Raw genomic sequence first — 23879 nt, 5'->3', positions numbered from 1 at the left:
GAGATTGGTGCTGTATTTCTTTGTTTTGCGATGAGGTGAATATATGTTCAGTGAGATGAAAAACGGAACAGTTCCCCTACTTGCTTACCAAGTTATTAATTCCGTTCAATCCACTGATAAAATTAACTTGTATCAAATCTTGGAAGCGGTACTTCGCGTCATTGAGCATGAGCATCATTGTGATATTCGGTCAGGGAACTACGTAATAGTCGAAAATAAACATAGACTTGTACATACACAGAACACAAATTTATTGTCAATAACACAAAAGGGGTCTTATAACAAACACTGAAAAGCACTTAACATTATGCTGGTTGGAAGTGAACGTCACAGTCTGTCCTAGCCAGAATTTTTGTCTGATCATTACTTAATAATAATAAAAAAAATCAAGTACAATCGTTTTTTGGTCATTGCTTATTACGCTACTTAGTTGACCTTGAGTTCAGCGGCCTGCTCCTTAACCCAGAAGACACCACCGTTCAAGGCGATGGTGCAGGTCATCTTGACGTTTTCGCTAAGACCGCGTGGGGCCACCCAGTTGAAGGAAATGCTGTTCGGTGCGGTAGTAATCTTTTTGTGGGTGACGGCCGACTGGAATTAGAACGAATGGAGAATACAGAATATGTGGTCAATCGATATACTTTAGTAAATAGTATAAGTGTGTTAGTAACAATAATAATGGTATTTTTTATGTCAAAAACCGACCACGGACAAAACGTTTATTATTTTGAAAAAAATCCTTGAAGAAATAGTGTTCCTCGGTGTAATGGCAAATAGGAGAATATTTAAAGCTGTATAGTAAAATGGAAGTTATATAAACGCTTTAACTCGAATATTTATCGGAGGTAACAATCACAAGCTTATCCCTATAGGACTTGGACTCACGACTCCAGTATGCTCAATGTGTGCTGAACTAACTAAATATTACTGAGCCAAGAAAAAAATTTAAAAAAAAATGGATTATTACCGAAGTTTTATGTACCTCTATCTTTTTTTCCACAGAAATAAGTTCAAATAAAAAAATGTTAAAAATGTCATCTAGCGCAATTATCGGAAGATAGAATTGCAGATACATTATTCAACAGAGTTTAGGATAGGTGCTGGATATGAATGATAATTGATGAAAAAATTGTAACTCACGTAAAAAAAAAACAAAAAAGTACTTTTAAAACGCTTGAATTACATAAATTTATCTTTTTTAACATTTTAGATCCGTTTACAATCCGTCTACAAATGTGTATATTTTCTTTTTTGAGGGTTCATTACTATGTCATGATTTATCCATTGCTGAGTTATCAATTGTCTTTTTATACTATATATTGGAGAAGAAAACAATAAAAATAACGTTTTTCAAAAATCGCTGATGAAATATTTTGAAACACTCTTAATGACCTTACTTAACTTTATGTGAAAAAAATCAGAAGAACATGAAACTTCGATAATAATCTATTTTTCACAGCGTGTTAACGCGTACTTATGGATCTGAAATTCAGCCAAACTAAATATTATCGATTATCAATTTTATTTAACTTCAATCGAATTTATTTGTTTTTTTTTTCAAATTCTTTATTAAAGTAATTTTTTATTATAAGAATAAGTTCATCACCATGAATTTATTGGTTGTTGTTTTTAACTCCCCCTTACTTCTGTTAACACCCCATACGTAGAAACATATGACTCCCTTCTATAATGTTCCTTTCTTTAATTATCGCATGATGAACCGGTTCGTGCTGTATGTGATCATTTAAATCATCGGTCGTGAGAGAAACAAACTGATTGTCGTGTCGTTCTTTGATCTTATTTTACGATTAGCAACGTAGAACAGGTTCCATTCGTGGCCATGATTGTTAATATTCCGTGAAGTAATATGGTAATACGAACTTATGTGATAGAATTAAATCGTAGTATACTTTAACAAGACAAAAAATGCACTCACCTTCTTAGAGTTACCACAGTCCAGGGATTGAATGTAGTTGTTATTAGGCGGTACATCGAACGAACCGACTGCGGTCTCTCCAACACGAGCCTGGCAGAGCAGCCCCTTGATGGTGTCCTTCGGGGTGTTGCCTTGCACGGTGATGGTCACGCCTTCGCCGGATTTAATTTGCTTCTTGTCCAGCAGGATCTTGTAAGGGGCCGCGGATTTCTGGGGATCGGTGTGATGCTGAGGAATCATGTCTCCACAGGCGGTGTTAGGAGCACCGGCCGAGAACGACAGGGCTGGTGTGGCGCATAGTGCGACGGTCAAGAACACGCAAGCGTACCGGTAGGCCATTTTAGGACTGCAAAAAAGTAATAGGAAAAAAGAACAATGGTTAGAACATCTTCTCTTCTTTTACTGACATTGAACAGTTGGGTATTAACTACGAGGCACTTTTAGCTTTTGGACATTAGTATATAGCATGTGACTGGCATACTGTCTAGAGAAGTCAAGAAAATTTCGTACACCAGATACAGAACTGAAATCGGCGAAATTTCGCGGTCTACAATTATGAACAACCACAAATTTTGCGGCAATCTTTTTAGATGATAAACATAATATAAACGACCATTTTCACACAAAATATAGTACACCACGCAAAAAAACCGTTTATGGGTCAACATTTAGCGAAATGCTACCCAAAAAAGCTTATAAAATAAGGTGGCACGTGGTGGAGTGAGACGGTTCATTAAGAGAACGAGGTTTAAGAGGTTCATTCATACTTCATTCTTCATCTTCTTCAATGGCTCTACATTTCAACTGGAACTTGGCCTGCTTTTCAAATAAGTATAATATTAGCATTTCCTCAGTTATTAATTGAAAGCTTTTCTATCCCCGCCATTATATGAGTTTGTATCGTGTGTGGCAAGTACAATGGATGATACATACTATGCCCAGGGAGTCGAGAAAGTTTCCAACCCGAAAACTTCCTAGACCGGACCGAGAATCGAACTCGCCATCTCCGGATTGACAATCCTATGCCTTTGTTCGCAAGGCTACTGGAGACCCCATTCTGCAGATGAATTTTGTAATAACCACTTTTAGTCAAGGAATGCAGAATTCGCTCTAATCGATAATGAACGATTATCAACGAGAGGCATAAACTTCGCAACCTGATACAAGAACGAAATTTGGGTATTTTTTTCGGGAATTTTGCCGTACATTAAAAATCCAGCCCGTTATCGAGTGACCGACGAAGCCGGCTCGATAGCTTCCCACGGATGCATTTGCTATAAGCGTGGATGACGGAAGATGATATAAAATATCACTTTGTAGGCTGAATTAAGAACAGTGAGCGCTCGAAACCTCTCACACGCCAACCTTTCTTGTGGATGGGGCATATTATCCATTCCTTCTTTTCCTCTGGCAGCTGTTTCTAAGTTTTGACTATCAGTCTGCATAGACAAATAACCACTCTGTTGTACTTGAGCTGTTGCATTTTGTTGCAGATTTCATAACTTTAATTCCGAAAGACTTATAAAAGTCAGGCTTGACAAAAATCAGGTGGAGCAAAATGCTCCGTTCGCATCCTTACAAATGAGTGGAAGCGTAATAGATAAAGAGACTGATTCACTTAAAACAAAAATCTGACTAATACTCATCATTCGAAATTCACGTGCGAAGAGTTCATGACAAGCCTGGTGCTGTATAAAAATAAGGCAGACTTCAGTGGGCCGGTCACTTCGACACGTGTTCGAAACAGGGAACCGGATAGACCGTTCGAGGAAGCTAGAGACGAAAAAAAGTACAACAAAAAAACGGCAGGCAATCGTTATAATAAACAATTAGATTACACCATTTCTATAACAACTATCTTGATTAGACGTTTGATGAACTTCTCTCCTCTATACTTAGCAAGCAGATAATGATTTCAAAAAACGTGTATTGCGAATCAATCAGCACTGAAATCCACGTCGTTTTTAATTTGCATATCAACTTCACAGAACACCTGATAACCTTGATCATTGGCCTAGATATTTGCAGAGTTCTACGACAGCTGTTTCTAGTGTCGTGAAACTATGCTGCGCTGTTGCCCCGTGCGGCTCATGTGCCGCGCATGAATATGGAACTATATGTACGAAAACTAACGAACTGCAGTCCACCCATCAATAACAGTAGAAGTGGCTTGGGCTTAGAGATGTTAGTATGCAGAATAAAAAATGCTAATCAAGCTTCTTTTGCATCAACGATCGGTTCGTCGCGCGTAAAAAACACACGTTTCCAATGGTGACCGGTTGATTGATCACTTGTGGTTGTTGATAACCGGCTCAAACTAAACCGAAAGTGTTTTCTGGTCATTGCTGTTTCGCATCTTTGGCAGTACATAAGATGTCAAACTCAGGTCAGCTACACTTTTTTGTGGGACTTGTTTGACGATTAATTAATACAACAGTCTTGAATCAGAGATGAACGTTGAGGTGAATGGCGTTTACCCTGCTGCCTGCTGGAACAGAGGTTCTCAAGCTTAATAGTCGTATCAGGTATATCAGCCTATGAGTACTCTTCAACTCTCGGACGTTAAAGTTCGCGCTCAACAGAGTATTAAAGTTACTCGTTTTCCAGCATATAAAGTTACTTGCTGAAAAAATTAGTGATACACGGGTACTTCATTCGGAACTTGCTTGATCAGGCAGATCGCAGGTTTTTATCTCTAGGTTGTTTAAAGGGTCATCCAGAAACCACGTAGTCATATTAAGATTTTAGATACCCCATTTCTCCATGTGATATATCGGGGTCTTTTGAACCTTTTCCCCCTATGACTAGGTGTTTTTTTTTTCAATACAAAAAAAAAACCTTTTAAAACCAAACAAGCATACTTATTTGAATAAATGACATAAAAGTCTACCACAATATTTATGATACTTCTTCTTCTTCTTCATTGGCATTACATCCCCCACTGGGACATTGCCGCCTCGCAGCTTAGTGTTCAATTAGCACTTCCACAGTTATTAACTGCGAGGTTTCTAAGCCAAGTTACCATTTCGGCATTCGTATATTATGAGGCTAACACGATGATACTTTTATGCCCAAAGGAAGTCGAGACAATTTCAATCCGAAAATTGTCTAGACCCGCACTGGGAATCGAACCCAGCCATCCTCAGCCACCCTGGTCTTGCTTTGTAGCTGCGCATCTTACCGCACGGCTAAGGAGGGCCCTACATGATACATTGAGAGTAAAACTCTTTTTGACCAAAACGAAAGAAAGTTGATCGTTTGACGTTTACCAATCTTGATGACAGGTGAAAAAATGTCTTGCAGTTCCATCTAGAGAGACAGCAATTCTAGAAGATTGGGGTATTGTAAACTCGTAGCCCATCTAGTGAAAGACTTTCGTTAAATGGGCTGAGATCAGCGAATACAATAGAAATTCAGAGCTGCCTACTGCAAAAATGAAAAAAAAAACTGCCGTTGATGTCATAATTTGACGTCCACCTTCGTTTTAAGTGGGCTACAGCCCAACTAACGGGCGCCCAACTAAATCGTAGCCCATCTAAAGATAGCCCAACGAGTGAAATTTGACTGTACACGTAATAGTAGTTTGTGCTACTAGTTGCAAAAAGATGATTTTTTCAGCACGAGTTGTACGTTTATCCAACGAGGCTTGCCTAGTTGGATAAATACTACGAGTGCTGAAAAAATCGAGTTTTGCAACGAGTTGCACACGCTATTTTTTGCAATGATGAAAAATGAGCTTAAATGTGATAAAATCTGTACCAAAATGGTACAATTTTATTTACTTAACATGATCATTCTCTACAAAAAATCATTTTGCTGCAGAAAAAACGGATTCCATGTTATCGTGCCCCTTTGTGTGTTCGACAGACCATAAGGCGATAGATAAATCTGCCTTTGGAGAATTTGATGTCACGTCCATCAAATGATTTCATTTATTACGTAACACAGAGAATACCATGGGCGTAGCCAGGATTTCGAGAAGGGGGGGGGGGGCAACTTTGTTGGTCTTCTAAATCGTTTTTAGTAGTAGTTAGTTTCGTTAGTTTTATAGTAGTTTTATAAAAACACATGAATATTAACACATGAAACCAAATCGAAACAATAATGATTAAAACAATAATGGATTTAAAAATGCGTGATTTATTGCTCATCAGATATTTTTAAATAAAGTGAGAAAAATATTAACGAAGTTAGGGATTCTTTAGGAATGCCTCCAGCAACTTCTTCGGCAGTGTCTTCAGGAATTCCACCATAAATTTTGCCGGGAATTGATCCGAAAATTCCACCATTATTTACTCCAAGAAAATCTTCACGAGCTTCTTTATAAGTTCTGCAGAATTCCCTGCAATAATTCAAATAATTTCGTGCTGTTTCCCATAATTTTTAAGAATAAGAATATTCCGTAGAAATTCCGCAGAATTGCCAGTAAACATTCCTGAGAATTTCACGAAAAATCTTCGAATTTCTTGTGTAAATTCCATAAATTTTTCCGTGAATTGTTTCGAATAATTTCTTGTGAAAATTTCAAAGAATTTCTCCAGGAATTCCACCGGAAATTTATACATAAATTATACCGAAAATGAAATCAACAATGGAATTTTCGGAGGAATTCCTAGATTAATTCGCAATGAAATCCTGAAAGAATTCCGGTGGAAACTTCAGGACCTCCAGGTGGAAACCTCCAGGAGTTTCTCCGAAAATTCCTCATGGATTTCTTCCAGGAGTTCCACAGGCATTTCCACCAAGAATTTCTCTAGGATTTCCTTCGAGAATTATTCCGGTAGTTCTATCGGGAGTTCCTCTGAAACATCTTCCGGGAATTTTGGCAGAATTGGAATTTATTTAGGCTTCTTCAGGAATTTATATAGATTTTCCACCAGAAGCTCCTCCGAGGATTTCTCTGCGAGCTCCTCAGGGAATTCTCCGGGAGGTCCTCTGATGATGATGATGGTTCAGCTACAAACCCCAACAAAGGTTTCAGCTAGACGAGATTTGCCTATGAATTCTCTTGTTTCCGAGAATGCTTCTGGTTCCTTTGGAAATTCTCCCGGGAGTTTCTTCAGAAATTCTTCCAGAAGATTCCTTCGAGAGTTCCTCCGGGAATTCCACCAGCAATTCATCCGGGAGTTTCTCCGGAAATTCCTCCGGGAGTTCCACCAGAAGCTATTCCAGGAAATTATTCAGGCTTTTTTCAGGAAATCATTTAGGATTTCTTCAGAAATTAAGCTGGAAATTCCTCCCGAAGTTCTTCCGATAGTGTCTCTGGGAGCTCATCCGGGAGGTCCTCTAGGAATTCCTCCTAAAATTCCTCCGGGAGATCCACCAGCAGCTTCTACAAGAATCCCTCCGGGAGTTTCACCGGCAGTTTCTCCGGGTGTTTCTCTGAAAAGGAACTCCCTAAGGAACTCCCAGGGAATTTTCTATAGGAATTTCCGGAGAAAAAATCCTGGAGGAACTCTCGTAAGAATTCCATGATGAACTCCCAAAGGAACTTCCATAAGAATTCCAGGAGGAACTCTTGGAAGAATTCTTAAAGGACCTCCCGAAGGAATTCCAGAAGGAACTACTAGAGAAATTCTTCGAGGAACTTCTGGAGGAATTTGTAGATAAATGCCTAAAGAAATGCTAAAGAATTCCTGGAAGAAAGCCTGATTGAATTCTCGAAGGAACTACTGGTGGAACTTTGAGGAACATCCGGTGGAATACCCTAGAGGAAGAGAACAATTATTTCTAAAGGAATTTCCGAAATCCAATTTCCCGTGAAATTCCTGCCAAATATCGTCCAGGAATTCCCTGTAAAGTTCCTGGAGGTATTACCGGAGAATTTCTTAGAAAAACTCCTGGAAGAACTCCCGGAGGAACTCCCAAAAGTACTTCCGGAGGAATTCCCACATGGAAGTCCTGAAATAATTCTTAGAGAAGTTCCTAAAGGAATTTCCGAAAAAATAATAGAAGTTCCTAGAAGAATTTCCGAAGGAATTTCTTATAGATTTACAAGTGAAATTATGGAGCTAAATCGGAGAATTTCCGTCATAAATTTTTGAAGAAACTTCTGGTAGAATTTTTGGAAGAAATTCCGTATGTATTCTTGACGGAACTCTCGAATGCATTCCTGAAGGAAATGCCGGATTTTTCCTGAAGAGAGAATAGTCGAAGAAATATCTAGAAGTAAATCTTGGAGAGAAGAAAAGGTATCTTCAAGGAATTTCCTCGTGAATTTCCTAAAAAAAAATAGTGGGGGGTTTCTAGATAAGGAGGAATTACAATTACATGAGAAGGATTTTCGAACGATTTTCAGAGGAATTTGTGGACAACTTTCCGGAGGAATTCAGAAGTTCCAGGGGAGCTTCTATAAGGATTTCAAGGAGAATTTTTGAGTTCGAAATGTTTCGAGTTGTTTTGAACTTTCATATATGATGGGTCCTGGATGCCCTAATAATTTTTGGGAATCTTTTGAATTTCAACCACCTATTTCTGTATATGATTGGATCGTAAAGTGCACATGTTTGAGGGAATTCATTTCAGTACCCGTTCAATCTTTCCACAATTTAGGGGGGGCGACGCCCCCCCCCCCCGCCCCCCCCTTGGCTACGCCCTTGGAGAATACACTATTTGAACACTCACCCAAGCCAATTTAGCTAAATGTGGTCACGTTACTAATGTTCTAATGCTGGTTTTCCATTATAGCATCCAAATGAGTGCTTTAATGGATTTTATGCAACCCATTTGAGTTGCATAATGTTCATTAAAGCACCCATGTCATTGGTATGGAAAAGAAGGCCGTTTTATCACCCAGACGTCAACTGTAAACCAAGTATTATGACCAGGAATTGCAAAAAAAATTAATGTTATATATTATTAAGATTTCTAATACTTTTTTGCCGAAGCAGGCGCTTAATGACATGTATAAGAAAAAAACTTATACATCGCATTAGTCACATACATTCCGAAACTTATACTTTTCATTAACTTATGAATGTTATTAGCTTTTTGATATGGGCTCATTCATTAGGTGGCATAATGAAGAGTATAAGTATTATCGAATGGTTTTTTGCCATAACATATAAGGTTATTTTTTTACGTGTAGATTAAAACCAATGAAAATAAATACTATCTATTCTCATTGGATTAAAACACTACCAAGGCGTATCCCGACCAGTAGATAGTAACAGATTTTTATCAGAACTTGTTATTCTGTTACAGAAGTATTTTTTATAACAGCGGTTGTTATAAAACATGTACCATTAGTAGTTTAAATAACAAAAATTGTAACAAAATATCTTCTAGTTTTAACAAAAATATTACTAAATATGTTATTAATTGAACAAAAATACAACTCGATGTGTTAGATAAAAAGTGGTGAAAATAGCTTATACTCATAGTATGTACAAATTATGTTATAGTATGTACAAATTATGTTATTGAAAAGATTATGATTATCCATAGTTTTCCTTGATTGATGATTATTTCCCTCTTTTGAAGAGGGGGCTCCCATACAAATGAAACACAAATTTATTAACAAAAACCAAATCTGGTATGTGGAGGTTTTGGAAGTCAATCAGGGAATGTAAAACAACAACATTTCCAATGACAACAACATTGCCATCTCTTGTTGGGACAAACTCAATAAGCGCAATAAGCGTTTGTCCCAAACTGCTACACGTAATAAAATAACCTTATATGTTATGGCAAAAAACCATTCGAAAATACTTATACTCTTCATTATACCACCTAATGAATGATCGCATATCAAAAAGCTAATAACATTCATAAGTTAATGAAAAGTATAAGTTTCGGAATGTATGTGACTAATGCGATGTATAAGTTTTTTCTTATACATATCATTAAGCACCTGCTTTGTCAAAAAAGTATTAGAAATCTTAATAATAAATAACATTAATTTTTTTTACGTGTACATAGGGCAATGATCGCCTGCCGCGCATTTAGAGAAGTAGTCGGTTTTGGATGATGTTTTTGGTTAAATAAGTATCAGTTATCAATGTTTAGTCATAAACTAAACCATCTGTTAACATGATTTGTGTTTTACTTCTGAAATATACAAGTTATCGCAGTTTGAAAAGTTCACAACAAATACCTCTCCATGTTTGTTGCAAATAAAATGGTACGCTTTTTTGACTTAAATTCATTTTATTTCATTTTGTAGTATGTAACAATTTTTTACAGTTTAAGTGTTTACCTTGGTGTTTATCCTTTTGGCCCTTCAGCTTTATGAATGATTTTGTTTTAATATTTTGTGAAAGAAAATTGTTTATAGTTTGTCTAATTTATGAAAACCTGAAAATTTGATAACCTAAATGCTACACTAATATATACAAATGAATTTGAAAACCAAAAATTGGAACTAGCGCCCTAATACCATTCTGATCCGAGTGCAAGCAACGGACCCTAAACTTTTCTTCACACTCACTTAAGCGTTCATGTAAGGTTTTTATCCCGGCCAGACAGTGAACCTCGGATGTTCTTGTCCTGGGAGGGGTGTTGAGGATCATCCTCAGGAATTTGCTTTGGACCTGTTGAAGTTTGAGCTGGTGGGTTTTAGCGTAGCTCTCCCAGACCGGCATGCCATGCCATATTCGATCACAGGGAGCAAATGGAACGCAACATTGTCTCTATCTTCTGCAGATGAGGACAAAGACTTATCGCTATTGCCTTTTGTTGCTTTTTTGCATTTTTCAGCGTCAATAAATGTTTCTCTGGTGGTTGGAGACCCCTCCCTCTTCTGGAAAGGGGGCTCTTATACAAAAGAAACAGAAGTTTCTGCATAACTAATCAAGCAAACCGAACCAAATTTGATGTACAGAGGTTTTTCAAGACAACAAAATTGCGAATGTTAAAAATATTTAGAGAATAAATCAATTTTATGCGAGACGAAGTTCGTCGGGGCTGCTAGTTCCTGATAAATTCATCATAACATTGGTTCACAATAGAGCAGCAAATAGGTCAACCTTCACAAAGATGTTGCAGGGGTAAATTGTGAAGTGTTTAGTTTGCATCGTTATAGGAAATGATGAAAGTTGTTCCACTGTGGAGCGGAAGTTCAAGAAACAAACCATAACAAATAACCGAGATAAAACTTTGAAGATCTGAATTTAATTTCAAAATAATTGATATTCCAAAACTTTTTTCTTCTTTTTATTATTTTGATAATCAAGAGCTTTCCATTTTTCACAAAATATACCAGATTTTTTAAAAAGCTCTCGTAATCTTCATTGGTTGTATTTACTATACTAGTTAAACAATAGAAAATGTGTAGTAGAAGTGTGTCACCTGCACTATCTTTGTACATACGAAATTGAGATGCTTCTTATTTAGAGGAAAAACTATACAACACAATGTTTATTAGTGAAAAAAATTGTTTAGTGCAATATGAATATGAGTTAAATTGTTTGACTAAGTGACTAAGGACAGAGATTCAACAAAGAAGTTGGAAACAACTGTTCCCTACATTTACTGTTGCCGATCATCTCACACGTGACACTATCTGCAGTCGCCGCTGCGCTGCAGCACTGCAGTTGTATAAATTATGCAGCTCACCAATCGATCGTCGCTGAGGCTTTGGTGTGTAGCTACCATAGCAGTAGATTTTGGGTCAATGTTACTGCTGACCGCACGCATAATCTATCTTCACAGTGTCAGATTGCAGAGACGTATCTGTTACAGGTCTAGTTTTAATTGATCGCTAACTGGACGCCAAATGGTGAATTGTTTTCCCCCATGCAATGCAACAGGTTAGCTTGCCCCAGGACGGCTTATTTAGCCGTTGCTAATTACTTAATTACAAGCAAAACTGATGACCGGTTGTGCGAAACTTATCTGCATTTAAGTATCCTCGACATCTAACTTCAGCCGGAGAATTGTAAGTCATTCTTCAAACTCCGCTTCTGTATACTAAATGGCAGATAGAGTTATAAAAAGAGTCACCTTGAAATTTAACAAGGAAGGGGGTGTATCTATCATTCATATGCGCAAATCTTGGGTCGTTAACCACTTCGGGAAGTGAATAATAGTGATTCAGCAAGTTTCGTTGATGGTAATTGGAAACGTGTTTTGGGTGAGAAAAGGCCTCTATTTGATAATAGATTACTCATAGTTTTGCTGTAGCAACATTTCTAGTTAATCCAGCTCGTTGATCATAAAGTTGATAGGCACTAACTTACCGGCTGAGAAAAGAAGTTATGGGGTAAGGATTTGCATCGTCATGCCACATAACGTTTTGGGGATTTCGAATTGCAAAGTATATAAAGACACAGTACACAAAAAACTTCAGTTGACCAGTCTTTCAGGTTATGCGGGATTCCCTTTTTTCTCCAGACTGATTTTTTTTTGTCTTTCGTCCTATGCTTGATTGATATAAATCTTCTCTAAAATTGACAAGGTTCCCCGCGTTAGGTTAGTCAAACTTGTTTTTCAATGTGTTCCGTGCATCTCAAAGATTGCGAAAGGCGAAACCGGGTCCAACTTTGGAAGCCGTGTCTGACCTTGGACTTGAATTTATTTTTTTACTCATAGTCTAGCCAACATCGCCATGGATTTCAAAGAACGACCGTATGAAATGCAAATTCATGTCATTAAAGGTGTTTTATGTCTCCAACATGGATTGTTGAAACCCGATAGACGTACTGTAAGCGTCCAGCTGAGATGATGACCTAGGACAGTGGTTTTTAAGCATATCTCATTTGGCACTGCTGAGTTTGAGGGTGTCTTCCGATGGTTTGGTTTCGTTATGGGTTATAGATAATTCAATAATCAAGGTAATTATTCCAAGAAAGAGTCCAGAGAGAAAGAGAGAGAAGCATTTGAATTAGATTAATAAAATATTATGATTTAAGTTGGATTTCTAAGGTTTCGAATTTCCATAATGACTATCGGAACGGAACATCGATACTTATACTAACAAGTAGTCAAAAGTATGAATTGACCTTCAGAGCCTATTTTTTTCTGCAAAATTATTGTTTGGATTGATGCGGGTAAGTTCAAACTCAAAAACCGACGTGGAGCCAAAGATGTTTTAGTTCTACAATTTGTAAAAATCATAAAGTAAAACATAAAGAGTGATATTTCATGGTGTAGAATTTTTTGAACTAGAAGTTGATAATATTATCAGAATGAATGGTGAAATGACTAGAAAGATCTCAACCGGGGTTTAATTTACAACAGCGTGGCACTGTGGTCGGATATCATGAAATCATGGCATTAATAAATAACTCCTTAGGGTTGCCTCATAGAAATTTGATGTCTTCCACAAAGTTGTTGCATGATAAGTAGGCCTTCATATGGTGATAAAAATATAGTTCGGAATTCTACCGCTAGGGCGGCGCTTCAGCTAACTTTTTACATGAGAATGATAGGATGATGGTGTCTTCAGCAAAAATCAAGAATTCAGGATTATAAGCAACTCTTGTGAAAGAAGTTACAATGCATTTTATGTAAAAAATGTGAGTTTATATCCAAAATTTGACAAATTTTAGTTTAAATTTGTATCTATGTAAAATATTTATTTTCGCTAATTTTTGCTGTATCTCGGGGAGTAATATATAGTAGTGTCTGAGCCAATTTGACCATGAAATAACATGGAGAATGCCTAAGTTTTTGTAAAATATTCAAAAATATGATGAAAAATCGATTTATTTTCCTACTCTCTCCACTTCCCACTTAGATTTTATCTCGGATAGAATCTTTGAGTTATAAAGAATGTAACGGACGCGAATTCGGTTGCAGAAATTTGCCGTAAATCTTCCACAGTACCTTAATATTTATTGAGTTTCGCATGTGTTTGACGGAAAGCTGTCACTTATTCAATCAAAGTAGGCTGTAAAATTCATATTATAATGATCACATAAACTTTCTGGGCTTCGTTTTGGTTATTTTCCAGTATTATTTTAAAATATAATTTTAAAATAAATATATCTGGAATTTAGCTTAGAAAATCACTATATGGCACTACAGATTTGGTTCCCTTGAAGTTAAAGTTAGTACACTCTGGACGGATTTCGAAACAAGAAGGTTTGATTTTATCCATACTCTTGACAAGCTTTGACTAGTTCATATAAAAACGTAAATTAATTACCGTTGTCCGTAAATCTATGTCTAATTCAAGGAGTGTGCAAATCATAAAAATTTGAAAATGTGTATTTCATAAGATTCGTCAGAAATACCATCTGGTGTCAGTATATTTGGCGATATTCTATTTTCGTCTTCAAGATCTAAATCGTTGAAAATGGGCTCTCATGAAACATCACCGGAAATTGTGAAACAGCTCCTAGTTCTGAAAAAAGATAATTACGTTCTTAGATGATTAATGTACAAAACATTTTGTATTCATATTATGTTCAGCATAAATAGTTCGTATGCCAACGTTAAATAAATATTGAAATGTTTACAACTATTATTCAAGAAAAATATAGTACCGGCATAACATTTCTATAGCATGGCACTATAAATGGTAGAATGATAGGACTGCATCCAAGAAATTCGTGGCGTATGTTAAATTGAGCGCAAAATAATTCAGTTGAACAAATAAAAGTAGGTCGTTTGAGAGTTACGGCAAGTTTCTGCAACCAAATTCCCCTCCGTTTCATTCTTTACAACCCAAAGATTGTTTCCGAGATAAAATCTCGGTGGGAAGTGGAGGGAGTGGGAAAATAAACCGATTTTTCAATATATTTTAAATATTTTACAATAATTAAGACATTTTTTAGGTTGTTTGTCGGTTAAATCGGGTTAGACCCTACCATATATTACTCTCTGGGATACAGAAAGTTTATGCGAAAATAAATATTGTACATAGATACCAAATTAAACTAAAAACAATCAAATTATGAATAAAAGCACATTTTATACAGAAAAGGCATTGTATCTCAGAATCAAAAGCCTTTTCAAAGATGGTTTCTTTGCAACGTTGCTCATAATACTAAATTCTAAGCAACAACTTTGTAGAAGACACCAAACTTCTATGAGGCAACCCTAAGGAGTTATTTATTAATGCCATGATTTCATGATATCCGACCACAGTGGCGTGGGTTCATTTTTCAACAATTTTCTAAAATACACATTCAGTCGTACAAATATATTTGTACTCAGAAAACACTAAAATGTTTGAAAGTCCCCAAACCCCTGTTCTGGGGACCACCGAGCACCTCCGGCCTATTCCGGACAAAAAAAAATATCGATTAAAAAAATCTCAATGCTGAGCTCAAACGGCTCGGAACTCGACTACTAAGAAAAATTTTGATTTTGTGAAAAAAGAATGACATCAGGATCAGGGGAAGGTGGGTAGACTTGATCCCGAGGAGACTTGATCACCCCCTGTTTTATCGAGAACTAAAGTAGTTTTGTTCTAGCGTATATTTTTTAGTCCAATGAACTTATGTGGGGTGAGTTATTTTTTGGATTGACAACCTTATTTATTTTGCAGGGCGGTTTATATGTTTTGACCTTCCTAAAGATTTTTTTATTGGCCACGCAAAATTTGAACAACTTTTCATAACAATGACCAAATGCTTTCGTTTTTTTCACATATATAGAACCACACATGAATTAAATAATTGCTAATTCGAGACCACACGTATAGTCTATTTGGATATATATTTTATTAGCATTTCGCGTGATGCATGGTTATGTGTGCGCTGATATACATCATAAGTTGATTCTATGGATTTTTGCCAATAAATATGTGTGGATTTCTAGTAGTGTAATTTTATCAAAGCAAGTTCTTGGAAAGGGATCAATTTCCCCACACGGTGTGTCTATGGGGAAATATTATTTTTCAAAAATCAGTATCTCTGAATCACCCACCACGTGAAAGTATATGCTCTCCTCTTTCATATAGTGGGTAAACTAAAATGTTCTATCGGGGGATCTAGAACAATTTTTATTTTTTTCACTATTTTTGGTGCAAACTTCATAGAAATCTCAAATGATAGCTGATTTAACCCCCCCCCCAAAATGTATGGAAAAATGACCCCCGATAGAACATTTTAAAAATGCACCTACGTGAAAGAGGAAAACCTATACTTTCGTGTAGTGAGTGTTTTAGAGATACCTGGGGGGAAGATGATCATTTTTAAGACAAAACATGCAATAACAATGTGTGTTTACATTTTAAATCGAAACAAATATTTTCAAAACATGTACTGCTATACGTTGTAATAATCAACAACTTTAGTTTTCTGAAATGCGTTCGCATTTATTAAAATAAATTAAATTATCACACATTTTTTGAGTAATCTGGTTTGGGGTGAAGTTGATCAAGACAGCTCTACTAAATTCATTATGACCTAGTAGTCAAAATACACTAGGTTATTTGTATGAATGTTGAATTTACTACGTGAAGAAGTCTACGAAGTCAATATTTGAAACGAAAATAGCGTCATTTATGACTATCTCTCTCTTTCTTCCACAAAATATATTTTCATGATTATAATCGAAAAACTCGGATTTATACCTAGCAGTAACATTACTTGAACGGAGAATACTGTTGACTACCGTTTCTTAAAAAAAATTGGCACTTTTGACTGACACTTCAACTGATCATCTTCACCTCAATGATCATCTTCCCCCCAGTTGACGGTACTGATTTTTTGAAAATAAGCCTCTTCGGACAAACACACCGTGCCCCAGAATATTTAAAAAGAAGATTTTTGACAAAAATTGATTGTGTATCAATAACAACAATAATTTGAGGACTGTCATATATCAGTAAAGTTAAATACTATATGTCTTAGAGAGGCTGTGTGGAAATCGCGTATGTTTATTTATTTTTGGCTATACGTCGAAAATCAGAAAAGGGGATCAAGTCTCCCCATTCTCCCCTACTATTACTAAAGAATCACAATGGTCATACAAAGTATTGTAAATCATTTAAAAAATGTCAAACAGTTTCGAATATTATGAAATTTTAATTATATTTCATCGGCTAGAAATTATTTAGTACTTTATTGAAAAAGCCTCAAGGACAGAGGTTCCCAAACTTTTTAAATATAAAAAAAATAAAATTAGGTTTCACAACAAACACTCTCACCCATTATGCGGGAATAACGCTACAACGTCTGCCGGGCCGCTAGTGGTCAATAAAATGGCCACTCAAGTTGACGAATGAGTATCCAAAATTAATTCTCTTCTTTCAGCTTTCATTTGCCACAACATGTTTTTTTCTAATCTCAATGGATTTTTACAAAATATCACTGGAACAGAGTCTATTATGGTGGAGGTGGGGGTAAAATGGACAGGGTGGATAAAACGGACAGTGGTCCCGTTTGAGCTAAATCGTTACACACAAATCGTTACGCACTTCATGAAGTGGATCTTATTGCATGATTAATTATTTTAGAGCGGGAAATGCTACAAGGTTAAAAGACTATTATTCTTCCATTTACTTCCACTATTAACATTAATAGTGGAAGTAAATGGAAGAATAATAGTCTTTTAATCATCTTATTGCATGTTTCAAGAATATTCGAGAAATCTAAAATGTTTCGTGGTTTTAAATATATGACAAAAAGCCTTGAAAGTACAGTAAAACTTGTTTAAAATATATACAAAACTCGTTTAAAGCTAAATATTCTCATTGATTTTATAATCAACATTCACACCGAAAATAAAGAGTTCAGTGCGAGATTTCTCTTGTTTCGGACAGCAGAACGATGGCGCGATCGGACGAAGACGAAATATTGTGTTCTGCTTTGCGCGGCCGGTAATAAAAATCAGTTCAGTGTGAGATTTCTCTTGTTTCGGACAGCAGAACGATGGCGCGATCGGACGAAATATTGTGTTCTGCATTGCGCGCCCGGTAGGCCGGTAGTTAGTTTGTACTACTTTTCGCGCCCGATTCATGGCTAGGTAAAATCACTGTGTATAAAGAATGACACGGTCGTATCGCTTATCAGAGTGAATCCAGATCCAACGATGCCTACCAATTAACTGATAATCCTTCCTGTGGTTTTTGTGGAGACGCAGAGGTAAACACGGTCTTCAAATAGCAAAAACCACCTACTAATATTCCTTCCTTCTTCCTAACTGACTACAAGGACGTGGCCGGCGCCGTTATTGATCATTTGAATTTTAGAGTCACTGAAACTTGCACACTGAGAATGCTTGAACAATCCCAGTCAATCATTCAGTTGATTCTTTGTGCAATTTCACTGATTCTGGTCAATCACGGAGTAGCAACCATAGATATGTGTAGTCAGTCAAAGCTAAGCTAAGCTAAGCTAACATTCACACCGAAAAAATAAACCAACATTTTTTACCGTACATCAAGTGATTTGACGTTTGCGGAACAACTTTCCGACAGTCGACCATCGGACCTCGGCTCAATTTTTTCTATCTTCTCGCAATAGCATTTGCCACATAACGGCTATGTGAATTCGCATATCATATAGGGGAACTGTTCCGTTTTCCATCTCACTGAACATATATTCATCTCATCGCAAAACAAAGAAATCTCGGGTACTTATTCAAAAGGACGTATGTGATTTTGTAAACAAAGATTCAAACGTCGATTTGTCCAATCTGATGGCACACTCACGCAAATCAACACCACCAACAGGTAGCCGAAGCCTCCCCCTATCTGTCTATGGTGATGGTTTGCGTGGGAGGGTTATCAGATCGAACAAATCGACGTTTGATTCTTTGTTTACAAAATCACATACGTCCTTTTGAATAAGTACTCGAGAAATACAGCACCAATCTTGTCGCTTCTTTTTGCTAACATGCGTGCTCACTGTTGAAAAAAATCACAAAAATAAATCACAAATCAAATACCTTTTCATTGTTTTTGAAAGGATGGAAATGGGAGCTATGAGATGAAGTGCCGAACCGTTCCCCTATGTGGAAAAACACATAACCATTAAAGCCTCTCTTCGCATAAGCGTCCGATGTCAGTTTTCTTCAACTTGAAAAATATGCCGTTGAATTTTTTAAACTCGTTTTATATGGAGAAATACAAAAAAAAATCTAATAAACCGATAAAACCAGCAACCTTCTGAAAATTTGGCATAATATTCTTTATATGTATACATTGCTATGGAACTGTTAAATGGACCATAATTATATTTATTTTTTGAGCAAAAGTGTATCAAAATCTGGAATGTGACCGTTATGCGAATAAATAGCAAGATGGGACAACACAAGTGGGTTTAGATTTCCAAATTTCAAGAACAAAGCCTATTATTTTATCAATTGTTCTTAAATATGAATTCGTTTTAAGCTTATTTCTGAATGAAAATCAAAATCATCAAAAATCGACATGGGACTCTTATGCGAATCGCGGCAGTTTATCAACTATTAAACTTTATGTGGATTCTCCTATGGGTGGTTATTAACGCACAAGTGCAATTTATTTGTATATTTCTTTAGATTTTTACCAATAAAACTGTGTAGATTTTTATTAGTGTAGACGATATGCTGTGCATTTCAATAAAAACGAGTTTTGTTATAGAATTCGACAGTGCATACAATCTTAGAATTTGAAGAGACTTGATTGCCTTTTGATGTAGGGGTCCTTGATTCCAGTCTTAGACAAAAAAACAAAAGCGTGAGGATTACTACTCCTGGCCACGCGCATGTTCACCGTAACTAGGAAGAGAAAGGAATTGTTAAAGTGGTACTTACTTAACAAGAGGCCACCAACTTAATAAAAAGATCTCTAGAAGGGATCAAATACACAAACCGTCCTGTGGAATTAGTGTACGGTTGTAAATCCAAAAAATAACTCACTACATAATGATCATTTGTCTAGAGGATATATGCTAAAAATCACGTTAGAATAAAACTACTTTGATTCTCGGTAAAACAGGGGGGATCAAGCGTCACAAGGGATCAAGTCTCCACACCTGCCCCTAAGCACTTCCACAGCTATTAACTGTGAGATTTCTAAGCCAAGTTACTATTGCTGCATTCTTATATCATGATACTATAACACGATGATACATTTATGCCCAGGGAAGTCGAGAGAATTGCCAACCCAAAAATTTCATAGTAAATAACAGGAATTGAACCCAGCGACCCACAGCATGGTCTTGCTTTGTAGCCGCGCACCTGCCAGAAAATAAAAAGTGAACCCACAGTGAGCTTCAGGTTTGAACGTATTTAATTGATTTATAACCTCATCCCTGTGCGATTCCGCTAGTTCTTGTCAATCACGGAGTAGCAACTACGAGTTGTACGGTCATCTCATGCTCATGCTCATTTAATTGATTTATAACCTCATCACTATTCATCTATTGGGTGCAGTTTCAATTTCAAGGTTCCATAATGATCTATCTATCTATCTATCTAAATCATTATAAATTGAAATATAGAAAGCATTTATTTTGCATCGTAAACAAACAGGAAAACGAATAAAACAACCGCGTTATTTCCTCGATCAATGTAGATGGTAGACCTAATATAAAGCATAGATAATACCGCCAGGTCAGTTGACATGTTGAGAGATCGTGAGCCCCCAACAAGGAAAATACTAATCGAATCGTTCATGCTGCTTTACTCCGGTCGGTTCTCGATCGTATGAAGCTATATTCGCTAGTAAAAATCTCAGCAAAAACATTATCCATTGTGCCTTGTTTTCAGTAGAACGTAAACGGCCGGTAGCCACAACTGGACAACCGGAGGGTGTGCATAAATTCATTAGATGAATAATGCCGGATAAATGGTTAGACGCGTCCATTTTCAGTTGAATCATGCTTTCCGCCAAGAGGGTGGCTATGGTTGCCATGCAATATGAGATGCTTATTTTAATTGCTTGCTTCGATTTGCAATGTTCTGAGAGGCGTCTGATTTGCATGTTCCGGTGTTGAAAGTTGTTTTGCATTGTCAGAGCCAACTGTGTTTTCCCATCCAGAGGGATTTAATTTTTACCTCAATCTCACATAATTTAATATAGGCAAATTAATTGCAAATACAATTGATTGTGCGTTGAATTTTATGTCAATTTGAGCATATAAAAATACATTCAAAATATTTTCGCCATATAGTTTTTTATAGGAGGTAATCAACTCAGCTTGATTAATCAGACAGCTTGATTGAAGACATCACTCCAGTCTGTATCAGATTTTTGCCTTTCTCGTATACTAAGTATACGTAAAGGCTATAATTTCACTCCAAAACCAAACTTTTGATAGGAGGCTCGGAGACCCATAGTGTTATATACCAATCGACTCAGCTCGACGAATTGAGGTGATGTCTGTTTGTGTGTATGTATGTATGTGTGTGTGTGTATGTGTGTATGTGTACAAATTTTGTAGACACACTTTTTGGAACTTAGCATTACCTGATTTACTCGCAACAAGTTGCATTCGACGGGGAATGCGGTCCCATTGTTTGCTATTGAAAATTGGCCTGATCGGACATTGCATTTCGGAATTATTGAAAATCATTGTTTTTCCCAAGGGTCCCCCTTGGAAAAAAACTTTCAAAATCTAAAAAAAAAATTTTTTCACGAATGGTGGGAATGCATAGTAATTAATGCAAAAACATGCAAAATGATAGAAAATATGCGATCTATCCCCCTAAAGTGCTTTTTTGACCTTTCCTATGTGATTTTTTCAGTACATTTTACGATGCACTAGAAAGGCATCATCGCCGCTAGGTGGATTAATCTGGGTTTTTTTAACGTAGCATTGATTGATTTATGTACTCTCAACAGGTTGCACTCCACGCCAAATTTGGTTCTCGATATTTCTAATGTTCTTTTCTAATTACCATTTACAATGCACGAAAAGAACTTCATCATGGCTAGGTGAATTGATATGTTTCTTTGTTAATGTGGCTTCCTTACCTATTTTTGGAATATCATTTTGTTTGATTGATGTTCAAACACCACCATAATCACGCCTTCCATTCTATTTCACACTAAACTGAGAAAAATGATAGTTTCGGATGAATAATTTTGCAATCGTTGCTCGTGAGGTAGACTGTGAAAGTATGGCAAAAACTATTGTTTTTTTTCAGTTTATTCAAGTTTTATCATAAATCAAACTGGAATTAGGTCGATCTATCTATCGTGTTAATAAGTAAAAATATCTGAGTTATGAAAGTGAGTGTGAAACAAAATATTGCAACATCTCATACTCTCTAGGACTAGACCATTTGTCTCTGGTTGCTTTTTTTTGTTTTGTCACATTGCGCATCTGGATGGAATGTATCTAACAAATCTGGTCCAGATTTGTACTCCGAATTTCTCCAGCAAGATACCATTTTGAGATCCAGTTTAAGAAATGTACAGAAACAAAAACTAAGCAAAGAATTATTACTATCAGCCTTTGACTCCATATGTACGAAGCCCCACACAAAAGAAGTGGGTTAATAATAATTTCCATCTGAATTGTGCGCAGAAAGTCAAATTCAGGCCCTTCAAGGAAATGTATGTACTCATTCTAAACGCTATGACTTGAGATTTTGATCCTCAAATCTGACCATTTTGTATGACGATCAGTGCTGGCGTTATATTTATATTCGATGGTGTAGTTTCTATAGTTTGGCATCACATGTAGATTGAAAGGTACCAACTTAAATAATCATTTATTGATTATATGAGAAGCATTCTGAATGAACGTTTTATCACGAAATAACGTTTTATCACGAAATAAACTAATTAGGGTTCTTTCACAAATCACGTTACGCTAAATTTGATGATTTTGGAACCCAACCCCCCCCCCCCTCGTAATACTTTTTGTATGTAAGGTTTGATTTTTTTAATGGATCGTAACGCTCGGCCTGACCTACTCCTTCCCCCTAAATCATTACGTAATTTGTGAAAGGTCCCCTACGTATTTGTATAATTGAGATTGATTTCCAACTCTTTGCTTGAGCTCATACAATTATTCAGAACTACCAATAGTCAAATTACAAATTGTAAAATTCTGTACCAAAAAACACCTACAGATGAAATATTTGTATGTACCATCATTGAAGGTAAAAACAGGCCTAGAGAGTTAATCAAGTTTTTATTGCTACTTTGCACGTCGAAAGATCATTTCAAATTGGTATATTAATATGTCCTTTTTTCTTATTCTTACGAACCCTCTCGATCCAATCTCACCCTTCTGACCCATTGTCACTTGCTATTTTTTTTATTACACACAATAGAATAGAACATTGTAGCGTAAGGTACAGTTCACTGACCACTTGGTACCATTGTTTAATTCTATTATCCCAAATGGTTACTCATCTTAACTTTACTCAACACTGTGCTAGGGCTAGAAATTTAATTATCACCGTTAAAAGAATTGAATATCATTTTAGATCTGATCACTTTCGGTTTGACTCACATCACGCACATTTTGTGCTATTTTTACCGGACTACACTAACCGCGCTAATTATTGTGCTCATATTGCTTTATCAGACACCTACCTGTGTTTCGTCTATTAGAATCTATATAGAGAAGAGTTGAGATGATAGGCACCGAACAGACTAGAGCTATGATCACTTCCACACTTTGAATTGATCCTTACGAATCGAACTCACAGCAAGCTTTGAAGCGATCTCCACCGCGCACGCTGTCTTTTGTTTGATTTTGGGAACGGACGGGTGAACGCGCGCGCGCTTATATCAGAGTTCATTTTTGCGAGAGCACGCTGAGGGCTATCCACACAAAAATGTGTGCGTTTTGTGAATGAAATCTTATGCGAATATTAATTAAAAATCAATAATATAAATTGCGTAATATATAAATAAATTGCATAATATATAATATTAATTGCATAATCAATAAATAAGAAATTGCTTAACATTAAGCTATACGAGGCTACCTTGGGCTACCTGGTGGGGGTGTTGGTTTGCGTGGGAGTGCCATCAGATTGGACAAATCAACGTTTGAATCTTTTTTTTTTATAAAATCACATAGGGGAACGGTTCGCCACTTCATCTCATAGCTGCTATTTCCATCCCATCAAAAACAAAGCAAAGGAATTGTGTTTGTCTATT

The 23879-nt window shown here is 36.5% G+C and overlaps 1 protein-coding gene across 1 annotated transcript; it reads right to left on the bottom strand.

Annotated features, from left to right (window-relative positions):
* Positions 1-234: 234 nt before the first annotated feature.
* On the bottom strand, positions 235-23466 carry LOC134212152 (putative defense protein Hdd11-like). Its single transcript, XM_062689760.1, has 3 exons — positions 23307-23466; positions 1937-2282; positions 235-591 (listed from the first exon to the last, which is right to left on the bottom strand). Exons 2-3 carry the CDS (start codon positions 2273-2275, stop codon positions 427-429), a joined length of 504 nt encoding a protein of 167 aa, XP_062545744.1. The 5' UTR covers positions 2276-2282; positions 23307-23466; the 3' UTR covers positions 235-426.
* Between the last annotated feature and the right edge of the window lie 413 nt (positions 23467-23879).

The sequence above is a fragment of the Armigeres subalbatus genome, chromosome 2, assembly GCF_024139115.2.
Source record: "Armigeres subalbatus isolate Guangzhou_Male chromosome 2, GZ_Asu_2, whole genome shotgun sequence".
NCBI classification, from domain to species: Eukaryota; Metazoa; Arthropoda; class Insecta; order Diptera; family Culicidae; genus Armigeres; species Armigeres subalbatus.
Note: the sequence above shows the minus strand (reverse complement) of the source record. Positions and strands in the feature narration are given on the sequence as shown.

Excerpts from the sequence above, each read along its gene's own strand:
- LOC134212152 (XM_062689760.1), bottom strand. The coding sequence starts at position 2,275 with ATGGCCTACCGGTACGCTTGCGTGTTCTTGACCGTCGCACTATGCGCC. Across the intron at positions 592-1,936 it reads ACTGTGGTAACTCTAAGAAG|TCGGCCGTCACCCACAAAAA; the intron begins GTGAGTGCATTT and ends TTCTAATTCCAG.